Source organism: Gobius niger, assembly GCF_951799975.1.
Source record: "Gobius niger genome assembly, chromosome: 5".
Classification (NCBI taxonomy): domain Eukaryota; kingdom Metazoa; phylum Chordata; class Actinopteri; order Gobiiformes; family Gobiidae; genus Gobius; species Gobius niger.
In genome coordinates, this window is record NC_136856.1 from 6283065 (window position 1) to 6301720 (window position 18656).

General features: G+C 42.0%; 1 protein-coding gene across 4 annotated transcripts; it reads right to left on the reverse strand.

The window, feature by feature from the left end:
* Positions 1-3652: 3652 nt before the first annotated feature.
* On the reverse strand, positions 3653-16641 carry ap1ar (adaptor related protein complex 1 associated regulatory protein). 4 transcript variants are annotated; one of them, XM_079556595.1, is made up of 10 exons: positions 16450-16641; positions 12023-12071; positions 11918-11944; positions 10084-10112; positions 9539-9635; positions 9299-9397; positions 7821-7888; positions 6710-6783; positions 6502-6621; positions 3653-4014 (listed from the first exon to the last, which is right to left on the reverse strand). In XM_079556595.1, exons 1-10 carry the CDS (start codon positions 16518-16520, stop codon positions 3782-3784), a joined length of 867 nt encoding a protein of 288 aa, XP_079412721.1. In that variant the 5' UTR covers positions 16521-16641; the 3' UTR covers positions 3653-3781. The 4 variants fall into 4 exon arrangements, with proteins under 4 accessions (XP_079412721.1, XP_079412720.1, XP_079412723.1 ...); XM_079556594.1 differs by having other exon boundaries at positions 7821-7891; positions 16450-16640; XM_079556597.1 differs by lacking the exon at positions 9299-9397.
* Between the last annotated feature and the right edge of the window lie 2015 nt (positions 16642-18656).

The window sequence follows — 18656 nt, forward strand, 5'->3', positions numbered from 1 at the left end:
CAGTACACTGTGCCACTTTAGTTTGTGTGTTTGTGTGGGATTGTAAAATGGTGAGCTGCCATCGTCTCCACAGTGCGATGGTTCAAAGAGAGAATGGTAGCAGGTTCAGGCTCCAGAAGGCGTGTGTTTAGCTGAGGCGAGCGCCACATGCTAGTGGGTTTATTTCAGTGGAAACATACTGAGAACGGCCTCTGTATCATTATGTCTGTCGGTCGCTGCTCGTCTTTGGTTGTACGACGGTTCTATTTTAAATCTTTGTCCCTGTGTCATTGTACGACCTACGACCTGTGATAAATAATTTTATAAAACGGTAAATACTTGCAAGTGTATATACTGTAAATATTGCATTTGAATGAATGTTTGTTGAGGTGATCCTTTTGCCGGTGCTTTATCTGTATTTTATATTGTGAATGGATTGCCCATTGGTCACTGCATAAACCTGCTGTCACTTTGTCTCTGCTCAGGGACGACAGATGAAAATGAGCTTGTAGCTACAGTATCTCTGGTCTGTGCAACACATTTGTTTTGCAATGTCCCTCAAATAAATCGCACAGTGTACACCCGGCTTCAATGAAAACATGCTAGAACACTTTAGTTTCAAGCCGAGTTTGGGTCTCACCAAAGACCTTATAATGCCACAGAAACTATAAACAAACATGAAATCCAATGAGATTCAACTTACTTTGGGTATAAAATAAAGTATTACCTTTGAGAAAGGCAAATAAATGTGTCGTGACAATAGTCTTAAATGTATGAGCCAGTCACTTCCTCTGTTGTTTGTGAACACGCTACACGGTTAATTTTGCAGGATATTTCCACTTTAAATGAACCTATGCCCAGATTTGTAAACCCAAACTTTACATAATCTCCAAGTAAATTGATATTTTGCTGATTATTAGTAATACACTAATATGAGGTCACTTCTGCTCCGAAAAGCTCGAGCCGCCTGTAAATTTGTACAATACTGATTAAATATGTGGAATGACAATCAAGAGCTGTAAGACTTTTTTTTGTACCAAACCATCACTTCAGTCGAGCTATGATCTGTTTATTGCGTTTTTTGAATTAAATATGACCTAGCTTAGGTTTAAAGCTGCACAAAGTATCGTTATCGTGATATTAGAAGCCACGGTATATCACAAAAGGTACACTTCTTCTGCAATTTTTCTCCACTTTAGCATTATTTTCTAAAAGGTGGCATTCACGTGACGTCACAACACTGTAAACGGCCAATAGTTTAAAAGTCTGTGCAGCTGAGGATCCTATTGTGGTAACTACGGTAACCGGACTTGGTTTATGCTTAGTATCTCTGCAACGGCTGGACTTATCCACACGAAACAAAAACTCTTCTCTCTCAGCACATATGAACTAAGGTCACATGACTGTCCCATAAAGACAGACGACATTCAGAATGATGTGCTTGGTGTTGGTCTGATGAAATCACTTGAGCCATAGATGAATGCGGTCGGTTTGTAGGGATAGGTATCGTTAAGGGTTTATCGACATTACTCCTCTTATCGATAATCCTCATCGGGCTCGCGCCGATACTTTAAAAGTTCAAACATATTATTTGACTGCTCAACATTTGGACCTGATTTTTTCTCTTTTATGTTTAGCATGTGATTATTATAGGGCATTTAAAAAACAAATATAAAACAGAATGCCTAATAAATATTCAAATTAACATGTTTTCTTTTGGTATTCCCAGGCTGTTGGTTGATTTTGGCTGTTGTTGGTGCCATGTCTTCGTGCATTGGTGAATGGATGAGTGGTTCTTTGATGTACAGCGCTTTAGTTGGTGGAAAAACACCGCAAAAATAGACGCTAACCTAATTTTGATCATCTTTTGGCTTGGGTAATGTGAAAGACGACGACAGTCTTTGCGGAACAAGGAGCATGATTTCACTCTCTAAAGCCGGCGGCGGCAGCTTGAGCTTCTAGAAGTCGGTAAAAGCCCAGTTTTGAAGTGCGCTTCAGCAGAGGCCAGGTTCATAGGGCAGCTAGTGACGCGTGGGCTGCTGGTCAAAGGGGCTAGATGCAAGTTAGCCATTTTATACTCACTACTGCCACCTCAGGTCATATGTGTAACTGCAGCTTCTATATTAAAGGGATATTTCAGGATTTTTGACATAGGGCCAGTTATCCAGAGTGTTGCTAATTTCTGGAGATATTTTTTTTGTAATTCATGCAGTTCTTATGTTTGAAGAGTTACGTAGCGCTAGGCTAGCGCATTTCTACGATATCAGCTAGCCTGCATTAAAAACAGTCTGACCCGCTCCACAGTGCATAACTAGGAAACGAGGCCCTATGTCAAAAATCCTGAAATATCCCTTTAAGCTCATGCATGATGCCACTTTGGACCCGAATGAGCACCTTTCTGAGTGACAGTGCAGGATTTTAGAGGCAGTCGTGGTGAACAGGTCTGGGCGCATTCTACACATTAGGACATTACTGGAACATGTAGGGGGAGGAAAATACTTAATTTCAACTTTTTTAAACTCTGTATAGTCCCTTTAAGCTGTGGATTTTAACACAAATAAGAGGCAGATTTGAATGAAACAAGCAGCGTTTTGCAGCGTGCGATCAAGATAGAGCTGGGTACCGTTCATTACATTCTTTAACAATACCGATACCTGAACAATAGAGCCAGAAAACAGAACAATACTCTGCACATTTACAATATCGGGTTAATTTGCAATGTCAAGACATGTGTGAACAATTGGGAGAAATTGTGGCAATAATAAGGAAACATTTTGTAAAAAGGTTTAGGATAGGGGAATAAATAGGGGGAAAAATAATCCAAATTGAGGGGAAAAAATGGGGAAAACAAGAATTAATTGGGGCAAAAAACAAAACAAAACAGAAAGACAAGGGGGGCAAAAATCTATTATCAGCTGAAACAAGCAAGTCACTTCCTTTAATCCAACAGCATCAAAACTTGGATCTTAAGATGCAAGTTTTTCCAGTACCTGCTCTCGATTCTTTAATTTTTTTGATATCCGTAGTACCTAGACTTTTTTTTTCTTATACCAGACTAGTATGGTTTAACGGTACCCAGCCCTAGATCCAGAGGATGCTTTTATGGAGCCCACTGTCTCCTGTTTTCACGGTATGTGTCTCTGTGTTTGTGCTACCTCTGCTCTCTGCCCCGCCTGCCCCTCTCCTGCTCCAGCAGCAGTGAGCAGGCGAGACACACCAGTCCTGGTCATTTCTGAAGGAATAAAACCACTCCTTATTACGCCTCATTCCTGTCTCTTGCAGATTTGCATCTTGTTGCTCGTTTTAGCCAACTTTCAAGCACATTTTCAGGCGGAATTAAAGCTGTGGTCCATTCAGACTTATCATACTTATAATGCGTAATTTTTCAATGGCTGCGCAGCGGGTTAGAAACTGCTCCAAATGCGGGCACCGCGGCTGAACAGAACTCTGACCCGCGCATCACCGACGGCAGCAGAGGGAGAAGCACAGCGCAGAGAGAAGGTCTGACGTGGTGCGCTCTCAGATACAAGGGATCTAAAGTGGGACTCCTCGGCACCGATAAGAGACCGCTAAGGCTGGAGTTTATCGGCAGATGTGGCCCCGGGTTTCGGTACCCATCCCTACAGGTCTCCCCCGTTTAGTTCATCGGCTCCAACTCAAATGATCACATGACAATCTGGAATGGCGTCAACGCAACTTACTTTGTGCTGCTCGTTTAATTTAAACTAAACTGGGGTGGGGGTGAGGGGGTCAAACGAAGGCACTGAAGCGTCGACAGTGTTTCAGGCTGAGGCAGGAGTCACTATCTGTGCGCGTCCAGCTCCTCGCAGTCCGAGGGCATGTCCAGCACCGGGTTGACGAAGCCCTCGAGCTCAGAGTCCAGGTCCACACAGTCCGCGGAGCTGATGAAGTCCACCTCCCACTCCAGCCCGGCAGACTCGTCCGACACCGGCTTGGAGCCCGGTCTGAGCGCCGCCCTCAGGATGTCCTCCTCTGTCCGGGAGCGTTCCCACGGCGGCAGCGAGCGGTTTATCCCTGAGTGGACAAGAGCGTTAACACCACAGAGTTTCTGAGGATCTGTACTTTACCCCTTTATTTTTACCAGATAAATATGACTTTCTGCTCCATCACATTTCTATAAAAGCACAAAGTCAATTTCTCCATGTGTTTAGTTCATGTGAAGTCTAATAATACACACTCTATCGACAGTAGGTGGCGCTGTGCACCTACTGTCAATGTCATGTGATCGGATTTCTGCAGTTCTCAGATTATTGAAGTGGTGTGTAAACCGCTTCATCTGATTTCTTTCACACATGCTAACCAAGAACCAAGAAAGTAAAGCAAAAAGGTTGAACTAATAAAAAGTATTAAAAAGACTGAAAGTTTTTTTTTAATAAAAAATGAAATAATAACACAAGAGTGATCCATTCAGTTTGTGAAGCGGCAAAGTTAAGGGCCTCTCACCGGAAGACACGTCCCCGCGGTGACGTCTCAGAGACTCGGGTGGCTTGTGCGTTCACCAAATGAGATCACCGCGATGTCTCGGAGAAGTCTCCAGACAGGGTGACAGCTAAAGGCTCATTTATGCTCTCCGATGGAAATGCATACACAGGTTTCTGTCCGTCTCCTGCATGATTCTGTCCATGTGCTCCGTCAGTCACTTTGTTTATCCAGAGTCATAGCAACAGTGCAGTACGTGAGCTAACCTCTGGGGACACTACTGCTCGCAGCTCAACAAGTGAGTCGTGGGCCGAAATTCAGCTCCCACGGCGGGTCGCGGGCCACATATCATGTAAACAGGAAAATACTATATGCTATACTATATAACATTTTGCCAATAAATCAATAATAACAAGGAGCTTGGATTTTGTCAAAACCCCAACTTGACTGTAGCCTAATCAATAACAACAGCTTACACTTGTGTGTCACAAGTTTCTTGTGCTTCACAGTAGTCATTAATTATTGACTCCACACTCGGTGGTGGTAAGCTGTTGTTGAAGCCAGAGCCGCCCTGGGGCAGCCTGTCCATTTACCACGTGGCTATATAATGTGTTGTTCATATCCTGATCTCTTATCATGTCACTGCCCTCTGCTGGACACATGTGAAAATCTTTCCGTTTTATAATTTAAGCTTCCCCCTAGTGGCTAGAATAAGCATTCTGGTTATTCTTTAAAAAATGATAACTCCACACAAGAATGGGCTATAGACATCCTTTTTTATTTTACATACTCTGGAATTCATGCTCTACATGGCAGGGGCCGGATTATATCATCTCGTGGACTGGAATTGGCCCGCGGGCCGCATGTTTGTCACCCCTGAATAATAGAGAGCGGCGGGTCCCATTCAACCCCATTCATAGTAATGGTCTTATCTGTGAAATTAACATGGATGCACAATCTCCTCCTATGAAGCCTGTTCCTTAAAAGGGCAAAAAGGATGAACGCCCCGCCCTCACAGGGCTCCACCTGTCAATCATAGATTAAGGCTTCAGCTTCTTAGTGCTGATGTACAAAAACCAGGACATGACAACCATGACACCTAGCCCAGCATTGTCACATAGGTCATTGCGATTTTTAGAAAAAGAAAAACTCTTTGGAGCCAGGCTTTTAAGCAGTTTAAACACGGCCCTAAGCTACATATGACCACTGTTTACAAAGTGTCTTTTTGAGTCGCCCCTGGCCACCAGGTGGTGGTATTACAGCAATGTCAACTCCATGAGGACCAAAGAGAAGCGCTTTCCTCAACCATCGTTTCTGCCGCACTTTCATCGCCCTCTGATGGTAACTTTTGATAACACAGGCTGGACATCAGGAATGTGTGAACGCATAAATGTAAGTATGCTCGGAACGCATGGACCTTATGCGCGAAATGGGAGCATAAATGAGCCTTAAGTTGCAGTGACCTCTCTGCGACGTCACGGTTACGTCTCTTTAAGATCTCCACAGAAACGTCTCACGGGATGCGGACAACAAATAGTGTCTGTGACATTGCCACAACTGCTTGAGACCACACAGCTTGAAAAAGGCTCTCCGCTGAAATGACCGTTTTCACAGAGACTCGCCTCATCTCCAGAGGACGTCTCGGAGATGTGACCTTCACACAACGCAAGCAACCAACTAGTCTCCAGGCCAGTGAGATAGGCCCTTCATTTTTCCTGACAACTAACCACATTTGTACTTTCTACTTTGAATACTTAAGTACTTCCAGTAAAAAATACAAATATGAAACTTTTATTGGAGCTATATTTCACTGGTGGTAGCTCTTTTTTTTAAGTATCATGAATAGCACTGCTAGCGCCTTCTTAAATTGTTAACTTAATAAATGTTCTAAGAGTAACTGCACCGTCTGAGCTTGTTTAAGGTTTGGAAAAGGCTCTGGTCTCGTTATACATGAACAATAGAGTGATCACTGCTTTGGAGCTTATGAAGGATTCACAATTATTCACAAAGCTTTGGAAATGTGTAAGAATTATAAAATAAGCATCATAACGGCTTTAATAGTGAGCCATCATCCTCCTTTACCTTCCTCGTCCTCCCACTCCAGGTCCAGGGAGCCGTCCTCGTTGGTGGAGCGCGTCTTGGTGGTGATGTCCCAGCTCAGCTCAGTGTTGGGCGTGACAGCAGTGGGGTCAGAGGGCAGCCCTGAGGAGAGTCTCCGTCAGAAATGCAAAAATATGTACGACACACGGGAGCGGATAGAGATATGTTCTGTGGAGTGGAGAAGACTCACTGTTGCTCCTGAACGCCTCGGACTGCGCCTTCACGCTCTGCAGGTAAACCTCAAAGTCCCCGCCTGAATTTTGTCTGGGAGGAAAGCAGAATATGGGCACCAATTATCTCCATAAAAGGCTTCAGAAACAAGCAGAAACATTAAATGGAACAGGCCACCGTTGAGGCTAAACGCTAACATCATCTTTGGTCATTTTGCGTGACTGAGGGCACAACAATGACCAGACAGGTACACATCAACTCGTCTAAGCTCAGGTAAGAGCATATCTCAGTATGGAAAAACGGTGGCCTGTTCCTTTAAAGACGAGGGGAGGTTCTAACAAGGGCTGAGCACCGTTACATTTTTTCCGATACCAGTACTTTAGCGATACTTGGTTTTCCGATACCTGAACGATTTTTTTTCTGATACTTGTACTGAAATATTTGTCATCTAAAGGCAGAAAACAAAACAATAACGTGTGGAAGATCTGCACATTTACAATATCGACTTCATCTCTAATGTCAAGTAATGTGTGGGACAATGGGGAATAATTTGGGGGAATATTGGGAGAAATTGTGGCAAAAATAAGAAAAAATTGGGAAGAAATTGGAAGAATGGAAAAATATTAGTAATAAAAATTAGCAAAAAACTACGGAAAAAAAATAAGAAAGAAAAAGTGTAAACAATTGGGAAAAATGGGGAAAACATTGGGGAAAATAAAGAAAATATTAACATAAAAAAGCAAAAAAAAAAATAGAGGAACCTTAAGATAAAAAAATGTTTTAAAAAAAAATGGGGCAAAAATTGGGGGAATAGGGAAAACATTAGGAATAAAAAAAGAGGGCAAAAAATTTTGGGAAAACAAGAAAAAATTGTAAAAATAAATTAATTGGGAAACATTGAGGGAAACAAAACATTTATTTGAGCTGAAACAACCAAGTCACTTCCTTTCATGCTGTCCTTGGAACCAGACCATCAAAACTTGCATCGAAAGAGAAAAGATATTCTTTTCCATACCTGCTTTTGATTTATTTTTTCGATATCAGTAGTGCCTACACCCTTTTTCCCCCCGATACCAGACTGGTATCACTTAACGGCACCCAGCCCTAGTTCTGAGTAAGAGACGACGCACTTTCTTTGGTCTTTGTTTTCGGCTCCGGGCACGCCGGCTCGGCCTCGGCTCTTCTGCGCCGCCAGCTGCTGCTAAAAGACACAAAAACATTCAAAGCAGAGCCAAGAAATAACAGACAGAATTTGTTTGAGTAAAAAATGAAATAAAAAGCGACAAAGTGAATGTGTTGAAATGAAGAAGCGTCAGAGGAGGAAAAGAGTTTGCAGAGGCACAGAGGTGACATTAGCCAAGAGTTCTCTGTCTTTCATCCAATATTTGTAGCTTTGACGGATCATTTTGAATGACGTCCGTCATTTAAGCGTGAGAACAGCACCGTTGGTCTGTGGAGGTGAAGCCAGCTTTGGACCGATTGCATTTGTCAAAACATTTGATGGGCCGAGTGACAGAGCTTTTCTACAATTTTTTGTTTGTTTATTGAACCAATACATTTGATTTGATCCCTTATTTTGTCATTTTATCAACTTTCCAGACAAATATATGAAATTAACACAGAAATAAAAAGGCAACGGGACACTCTGAGAAAACAATTGTCACTCAGAGATGACCACCACACGGCGCTGGAACAGGGACAGAGGCATTTTGATTCCATAAGATCTGGAGTTTAGGTCACTTCAGTAGATGTTGCTCTGAGCAGGTGAGACCAGGGGAGAAAAAAAGGTAAATAGGCTAAATACAATATTTGACCTAAGTCAGTGACTGACATAACAGTGTTTTTGAGGCTGACATAAATACATTTTTACATACATTGTTTTTTCCCCGTGTTCCAAGTCGCTCTGAGAGTGGCAGCTGGTTGTGTGGTGATTTGTTTGATGCCGTCTTTTGATTAATTTAGCTCATGCTTCGTTCGTTCCATAATATTTCAGCGGTGAGAAAATTACTCGCTTTTACTTTACACGCGAGGTCAAAGCGCGGGAGGGCAGCTACAGTCCAACCTGAGGCCACAGACAGAGCTGGATAAGCACAGCCATAGGGTTTACAGATGAGGGCTACGTCTGTATGACGTCTGTATATGCGCTCCTATGATAATGGGTGAGAAGGAGCAGACGAGAGGAAACCTGAGCAGACAAATAATTGCTCTGCTCCAGACAGAACTGGCTCTTGACTGAGCGAGCAACAGTAACTTTTGCTAAAGTCTAAATGGCTGCACCATCAAAGTTAGGGGTACTTTGGGTAGAAAGGAAGGACTCAAGGGCTATACAAGACAAAAGAGGTAGGAAAACACGGACACGGTGCGTCGTCATGTTGTATTTCCAATCATCAGCTCACTTGTGACTAAATGTTAGAAAGCAAACATCATGAGGACTTTAAAACCAACATGTTAAGTGAAGAAACTAGCTCAACCACTGTGTGACAAATACGAGTTCTCCCCTGCAGCGTCTCGCCTCTACAAACAGAATCTGAACATGGCGACCACGTGAGCATAAACGAGAGCAGTGCGGTGCTGGTGGCGGCCGTTGGGGGGCGCTCTAGTGCCTCACCTCCTTGGCTTTGCGCTCGCGTGCTGCCCGTGCCGCCTGGCGCTGCGCCTCATGCCTAGCCTCCTCTTCCTGCCTCAACTGCTCCTCCTGTGCCTCTAACTAAAACAACCATAAAAAACAAGGAACAAAACACAAAACAAACAGAAAATTACTCAAATTAAATCAAAATCAGCAAATGATAAACAAGCAGAACAAAAACTCAAAAACTGAGGGGAACGGGTCGGAGCAGCTTCTCTTTACCTCGTGTTGTAGCTTCTGGTCGATGTGGAGCTGTTGTTCGGAGATGGCGGCATAGTGATGGTCTTGCAGGTGCTTGATCTCATCGTCACTGATCGGCCTGAGGACAAAAGTCACAACTGTGAAACTCACACAGTAATCAGTCAGATCCATCCTCCCGCCATAACAAACCAAACAAAACAGCACAGGCAACAACATTACACTTCGATCACAGTTGAGCAATATGCATGTGACACCAGGTTGATCCTGAAACTGAAAATATTGACTGTAACTCCAGCGTCAAGAATAATAAATAATAAACAAAAAATTCTGTATTATAGTCAGTTATCAGTCGGTTATCTTCTTGAGCGACAGAAATCCAAATTCAAATTATTGACATTTTTGCAGATTTCTGATCATAAATGAAGTCCCAAAAATATGGATTCATTTTTGTCACAATCTCTAATTTTGACAGAGGTCAGGGAAAGCAAATGCCGTCATGGTTTACAAAATGTCACAGAACAAAACTTGTAAAAGTAACGGGAGAAAAGAATTGAAAGACTTTGTACCTGGGACAGGGCTGTGGACTCTCTCCTCCCTGAAAAACAAACACTCACTGAATAGTCTTAAGCTTTATTTACACGGGATAAGAATGACCTCAGGACGTCAGTAATGTTCACGGAACATTCCCAGCAATGGCAGTTTTTACATTTTATGCACTTTATCCAGAAATGACACATAAGAACACTGAATGATGATAGTAATCCTTTTATTCCTTCACACTGCTCACACTGCTCACACTGCTCACACTGCTCACGCCACTGTTACACTGGGCTTTATTTTCCCCTACTTTTTAAAAAGGTCAATGGTCACATGTATATATTTCTTGGTTTATTTGGTGGGGACAGTGCATGTTAAATTGTAGCCTTGCGCTAATTTCCATCCATCGTCTCTCAAACACACGCTCATTCATCCTGGGCGCAGACACGGGGAGAACATGCAAACTCCACACAGAAAGGAATTGAACCCCGGACCTTCTAGTGGTGAGGCACAAGCATCAACCACTGCGCCACCGTGCTGCCATTCTCTCACCTCTGGTCCCTGACCCACAGTTTAGGAACCGCTGATTTAAAACTAACTGAAACCTGCCCCTGACGGTTATTTCTATCTTACCACTGAGGATTAGCCTGACAGGAAATAGTTTAGAGCGTGCACATTCAGAGAACTGTAGTTACTGAAGGTAACAGCATCCATGAGAGCCATGTGGATTCAGCTCCTGTAAAGGTCTATCCTGCCCATCCACTTCAGCAGACTACTGGTGCTGTATGAGGCAAAGCAGACGGTGAGTGAGCCTGTCGCCGTAACGCCGCATTGATGAACAAGCAAAACAACACCGTAATTTGACTGGGATGCAGGGCCCTCGAGGCTGCGGGGGCCCTACGCATCTTGGGGAGTCCGCATAAGAACTGGCTCTGTCGGCGACATCGCCGAAAGCTCAGTTAGAGCTTTAAAATTAGCATCTCACAATTTCCTCAGCCTCAGGGGGGCAAAGAAACATCACAATGAAAATCAGTCACAAGTTTGTACAACTATTTTATATATTTTATTTTGTAGACTCTTTTGGAATGTACCGATTTCTGTCTTTCAAACTAGCTCCATCTGAAGGGCCTACTGAACATGAATGTCCCCCATGCCCCTCATACAGCGCCCCCTGCTGTCACAGTTTAAAACTGACTCGTTTACAGTTTTACACAGAATTAGAGACATTTTTTTTAATTTAGCCTAAAATATCATTAGTGCACATCTGCCTCAGATAAACCCACATCGGTCGACCTCTAATAGATATATTTCCATAATTGAAATCTTTACTATAATAATAAATGTTGGGCTACTATAGGCTATTTGAGAGACAAATAAAAATGACATCAAATAAAATACATCAAATATCGGCCTAAAAATCGGCTATCTGCCAACCCCCTTCATATCGGTATCAGACCCCTAGTCGGGCCCTATTTCTAAGGTAAATCTCAATTAAAATAAGAAAGTAAAACTACCAATGGGATGAGAGCAATTTTCTTACCCCACTAGCAAAGAAATTAACCCGAAATAAAGACGACATGTATTGAAACAAGTCAGAAACATCTCAGAACAAGTGAAATAATCCAGGTCAGAAGCCCAACTTCATCTTAAATAGTCAAAACCACTCATTTAAACTCATCTAGTTCATTATTTTTTTCGCTCATACGTTTCACACAGAGGTTGACCGAAGGAGGAAGATCAGACCCTGCCAAACTGTCATTTCTTCATATTCTTCATGGACACCATCTATCTAACCACATGACCTCTCTTTCCTGCAGCTCTAACCTCACAGATTTACACTTAAAGTTGTCAGAAAACTCTTACCTCATCACTCTCCACCAAATTCTCAAACTGGAAAACAATCAAGAAAGAGTTAGTCCCAGAAAGCACAGAACATGTCTCTGATGACCAGTACAGACGCACTCTTACCTCTATAGTGTAGTGCTCTCCAACCGTGCTGCTCCTGAAGTATTTCGACCTGGAGGAACAGACAGAGAAAGTCAAGCCAAACTGCAGTAAATGTCTCTATGGGTCACTACCATATGATGATACAGTTGGATGAATGGTTATCTGGTACCTCTTAACCCCCACATGAACCGAACACTTTACCCAAATCTAAAAGCAAAAAAGTGGCGAAAGAGCAACAAAAACGTGCTGGAAAAGCAACAGCAACATGTCAAAAACACGACTTAAGAGTGATGAAAAAGTGACCAAAGCATGACAAAAAAAAACTACGAAAACACGACAAAAAAGTTACGATCAGTTTTGTAGGGCTTAACTTTCCAAGAGCTGTTTTAGTTCAGGAACAATGAGAGGATGATACAGGTTATATTGGCCACAATAACCTTTATTTAATAATCCATATAATCAATATAAAATCCATAGCCAAGTGCCAGATTCTATTCCTTTTGGATCCTTGTTTTAGCCCAGGCTTGGCTTAAATTGTACTATTTGGACTATTAATAAATTCCCTATGCCAGACATGAATAAATCATATTCAGATTCAAATCCACATAAGAATGATCTGTATCTGGCAGAATATGCAGAGAAATGTGAAGCAGAAAGACCGATGTCATGCTCTCCTCTGCTTGTCTGTGCTCCTGTCCCGTCTGCCTCACTGCTCCTCCTCTCTCATGAGAGGAGCAGGGCTGGTTCTCAGACTGAAGACTTTAACAGGATGTTCCTCAGCCCTCCATGGGCCCATTTTAGCCAAATAAAAACTCATAGCAAAGATTAAGGGCCAGATCTTGTGGTGGCGCATGGGAGGGGCCAGGGGTGGATCTAGAAAAAAATCACTGGGTGGCAAGCAGGGTCAGGGATCATTTCTGGGGGGCAACACATTTTACAATGTTGAATGTTTATAGCGGGGAGTACGCAAGTTTTGCTTGATCGCAAGGTAATTTTTCCGTTTATTTGCAGGCTGAGCCCCCCCAAAATTGAACAAATAGTAGCATTGTTCATAATATAAGTAGGGGGTTTCTAACTCAGGCAAAATTGAAACTTTTGTCATAAAAAAGAAGAAAAGAAGAAAAAAAAAAAAAATCTGCATCTTTGGAGCCACAGAAGTTGCATCTGGCTCCTTATTTAGCTCTAAAGTTGTTATAATTCTTTGTCCTGTCAAAAAAGTAAGAACTGAGAGTGAGCCTCTGTAAGCCCCCAAGTAGCTTCTAGAGCAGATGTGAGACATCACATGACAATGGGGTGGCAGGACCTTTACTACACCCCGTGCCACCCCTCTAGATCCGCCCCTGGGAGGGGCCCAGGGCAGGCTCTTGGTGAATTATTTTTCGAGTGATGGAGCTGTGCACCATTCGCCTCCGCCACTTGTGAGGGGGCGTCACAAGAGGAGGTGACTGCACTGATGGCACGCTGACATTCACTTCCTCGTTTACACAGTGCTGCCTTGTGTTCTTTCTTAAGCCTCAGGCTCTCACGGGTCAAACTAAAAACTTTATTAACGCCATCGTGAGCTAAACAATGTTCACGTCTGGAGAGAAAAAGAGCTAGCGTCCACCGTGGCGCGGATCGGCTCGCGTTTGGCGTGAACGCGGAACCAAACAAACGCACATGTTCACCCCCCACTCCCCCACAACCCCTCTCCTGGCCACGGGGTCGATCTGGTGGGAGGAAAATGTGTCTCCACCCCACTCTCCTACTGAGCACAAAATGACACGCTATCGTCTGCGTTTTGAGACACAAGATCGGCCCAAAATCTCAACTGTTTCGATCAGTCTTATTGAGCTACAGGTGAATTCCAACAATTAAATAGAATACTTTGTTGAGTATTCTATTTAGAGCGTCCCAAACCAATATGATCTGTCTGTGTCTCATGACGGGCTGGGTACCGTTTCATTTCTTCCGATTTTCCGGTATTTTCACGATTCATGGTTTACAATACCAATACTGAACAACACATCACCAATGTTCAAATATTTGTCATCCAGAACCGGAAAACAGATCAATAATGTTCAATTGAGTTCACTCAATTTATTTGGTAAATGGTCTCAACTTATATAGCGCTTTTCCACCTACATTCGGCACTCAAAGCGCTTTACAACAAGGATCCACTCACCCATTCATACACCAAAGCACGCAGACACTGGGGGAAATGTGGGTGAAGTGTCCAAGCCCAAGGACAGGAGGTGGGATTCGAACCCCTGACCTTCCGATCATGAGACGAGTTTATACTTTTAATGTTTTCTATACCTTCAATGATAATGATCCAATCAGAAAGCAGGATGAGCTCCACTCCTATTGTTGCCCGATCCTAGACTTTAAATCAGTTTGAAAATTAACTCCCTCAATCCCAACGCCTGTCCCCGATAAAGTGGCAGTGCAGTGTCGGGTCATTACGGCTCCGTGGCTGAACTCTAGAAGTCCCTAGCTTTCAAATGTTCACACAAACTTGTGCTTGTTGTGTTCATGTGCAGCTTGGAACAAACCAAGTTCAGCTGCAGAAACTTTATTTATTTATAACAAACAAAAGATCCTGAACTGAAGCCCAGTGTCGTATTGTTTAAAAACTCGACATATATGAGTTGGGCATAAATAATATATAGGCCAGTCACAGTAACATTTCGCAGTTTGACACATTGAAGCACAAAAATACTGTGACATACGTTTTTAAAGACCTTTCTATGCCACAGAAACTGTAAATCTAAAATGTCCAAACTTGAATTCTAAATTGTACCGTATCTTAAAGCTACACCGCGTAGAATGTTACCCAATAAATAAAATTGAAATACAAGCATTTATTTGATGACAGATATTTTCATCATTAAAAAATAACTCAGAAATGTACTAACAAACATGTGATTTTGCTGTGAGCGGCTCAGCTCTCCTCAGACAGGAGTGGGTAGGTCTCCAGCCCGTCTCCAAGGAGATCAGTAGAATTTGACATTTAAATAGTTTAGGTTCTCATCAAAATCTATTCTTTGATTACCCACTGCAGAAACAGCACTTTCTGTTCTGAGCTGGTCACTAGGAGCATGTTTTGTACTGATGGCAACAGTGTAGTCCAAAATGTTACGCAGTGTCCCTTTAAATAACACACAAGCTGCGAGAAACGAATGAAATGCAGTGAAACGCAATTTACTTACTATGAGAAATGTAAGGAACAATACACACCAGTGTTAATTTTGTCGACTAAAATATTTAGTGATATTTTTGACGACTAAAATTGGACTAAAACTAAATTAAAAGTTTTTCATGAGACTAAAACTATGACTAAAATGTCCAGATATTTTAGTCGACTAAAATAAGACTAAATAAAAATGAAAAGGAGAGACTAAAATCATCCAAACTTCTATTGACCGTCTGAAAGAGCCTCATATCATTTAAATTCACTGCCAAATGAACAGGTTTGTGCTTTATTCATGTGGGAGCAGCTCCATGAAGTCGAGGACCTTGATTAAATATGATTATAATGAATATTATAAATATAAGTCGACTAAATTAATTTTAATCGACTAAAACTAGACTAAAATTGAAAAGTTTTTTTTGACTAAATCTTTAAAAAAAATTAAAATACATTTTAGTCAAATGACTAAGACTAAAACTAAATTAAAATATGTTTTCAAAATTAACACTGATACACACTGAGGCCTGAGATATAGTACAGTCAATATAGTCATTATGGTGAATTTGTGACGGGCTTAATTAATTATCTGGAACACATTTGATCGTATTGTGTTTTGAGTGTTTGAAAGACAAAATAATAAAACGAGATTCTTCTTACTTTTTATTCAAGTGATATTGGCTTTGTAGTGTGGTTGTGCTTTTTTTTTTTAAATGTCACTTATGAATTAAATAAATCAAAGGGACAAAATGAAAGTAGTGTCTAACAGCTCAGTGTTTCCTCTGTGGAGCTGCTCCCATCTCTTACAGTAACTGACCAGCCGCTGAGGTCACTGCATTGACTAGACATAACACCACCCATGATCCAACTATCATTTACACCTCACTTTATATCCAGATAATAAATCGGTTTGATTAAACTCTTTGTCGACAGTAGATCGACCTGCCTTTAGCCTTGACCTTTCAGAAGCTGACCCTGTGGACAGTGATATGGGGTGGGGTCTGGCCATGGAATAATTGATCACTTTTATCACTGTACATGTCATGCTTCCCGTGCATTTAATAACTCTGTGTCACGTAGAAACATAGCACACATTCAGCACATCTAAACGTATTGTCAGCACAGTTTAAAATGGTACGTGCACTTTTAGTTTGGAGTATTGTTCGGCCAGAACATCTGTCCGGCGGAGCGCTAGCAGCTGTTAGCCGTTAGCTGCGTTAGCTCGTAGCCCGGATGCTAACATTAGCCTCTCGTGTTTTGCTGGTGTTTTTGCGCTCACCCCGCTCCTCTCTGCATGCGGTCGGCCTCTCTGCGGAACAGCCCCGCGCAGTAAACCCAGCAGTTGCCCATCGCATTGTCGGATAGTCCCGGAGTGGCCCGTCAGTGGTGATGAAAGTGTAGATCGGCTACATGTCTGTCTGTGCCTGCTGCGGCCACTTCCTGGTTCCGTGTCCGTCATCGGCGGCAGAGGCAAAAGTCACGGGGAAATGCCGCCCCCTGCTGGTCTAGTGTGCTGGTGGGGCAGATCGGGGCCCCACACAGCACTTTGATGCAAGGTCAGAGAGATTTCGTTCAAAATCTTACATAAAATCTACCCCACTAAGCATTTCATGACAAAGTTAAAAAAAAAAAGACATTGATACGTCTTGCTCCTTTTGCTCTGCGCTGCCTGAAACAGTCCCCCATCTCTTTTGGTATTGTCACTACACCAAAACCTTTTGGAAAGATGTATCAAAATTCATATACAACAAACTACATCTTAACCTAAATCTATTGTATGAACATATCATCTCTGGATGCTTCAATAGAATACAAGATAAAGACAAAGAATTTCTAGTAAATCTTTTATTATTGCCTGCAAAATTTCATATACACAAATCCAAATTTTCTGGCAGTAAACCTGTATTCACCGTGTATCAAAAGAATCTGACCACATACTTACATTCTCTGGCCCCAATAGAACATTTGAAGGCGATCAAAACTAAAAATGTGTGCGAAAAGTTTGACATTAAATAAATAGTACTGCTGCTGATCTAGATGTGTATTCAAAAGTTCAAAAAAACATGTAACAAAACAAAGTGTTATGTGTTATGCTGTTCCTGTTTCTTGTTGCGGTACCATATTTTGTTTTGTCTTGTATACCCCTGGCTATGTTCTTCTTTTTTCTTTTTTTTTCCTTGTAAAAAAAAAACAAAAAAACTTTGATTCTTCTTCTTTCAGGGTAATGGCGGGCTGCTAGCCAGACAAAGGCGCCGCCACCTACAGTATCGGTTGTGTTACTCTATGCCTTTGAGAATGTTAACAGTCTATACTCTAGATATCAATCCAGATTCTCCTAAAAAAAAAAGATAACAAAGCCCCCCGAACAGTTTTGGGATTCCCTCCCTCCCCCAGTAGGCCTTTAAGACTCCAGTCTCACCCTGCTTTGATCACGACCTCTTCAGTCTGTCTCTCTCCACACTCTCACTCACACCACAGACACTACATTTGTCCGAAACTGCTTTATTGATCCTGAACATGGTGGAATTCAGTCCAGTGTGGCCAAGTCTCAGTCGTGTTAGTACAGAATCTTCTCTTCTGCACCGGCCTGTAGGAGCCTTATGTACTAAAGTAACAGAATGTTGAATCGCATACAAGTGTCTGCCCTTGACATCTTTATCCCAAATGTCTTGCCACAAAGCCGTTATACGTTGGTGAATGATTAATTTTGCTTCTGATTTCCCTAAATTGACATTTAAAGAAATATCCCTTGCGTGGGCACTTTTTGCCAGCTTGTCAGCTTCCTCATTCCCTTCCACCCCCACATGTGAGGGGACCCAGCAGAACTGAACATGTAGACTTAACAGCAACATATATGTATCAATAAGTAGATCTTTTTGATTCATTCATTCATTCTTTCATTCATTTATTCATTACAGACACTTAACCTCTAAAGGCCTGCCTTCCTGAGTCCATTTTCTCCAGTTCAGCTTTACCCATGACATTTGAAAGCTAAGGCCGACAGAAATGAACTAAACAAATCTTTTTTCTTGGGTTGTTGCCGTGTTGTCGTCACTTTCTTGGAACTTTTAATTTCTCTTTTGTGGCTTTTTTGTTGCATATTTGTTGCTTTCTGTCAGTTTTTTGTTGCAATTTTTCTTTTCACGTTTCTGTTGCTCTTTTGTTGCGTTTTCATCCTCATTTTCGTCTAATTTTTGTTGCTATTTTGACACTTTCTTCAAGAAGCTTTTGTGATTTGGGTAATCCTGGAGAAAATGTGCCCGGTTCAGGTGGGGGTTAAAGGTTAAAGGTCCACATAGAATTAAAAGAAATAGAAAATGGCAAAATGAGACAACTAGTCCATAGATTATCCAAACAGTCTCTCCATCCAATGTGCGCTCAGGTATAACGACTACAACTCAGCTGAGGTTTAGTCAGAGTCTGTTTGACCAAGCAGTTACAGAATATCGTAAAATGTATGAAACAGTCAGATATTGCAATACAGTA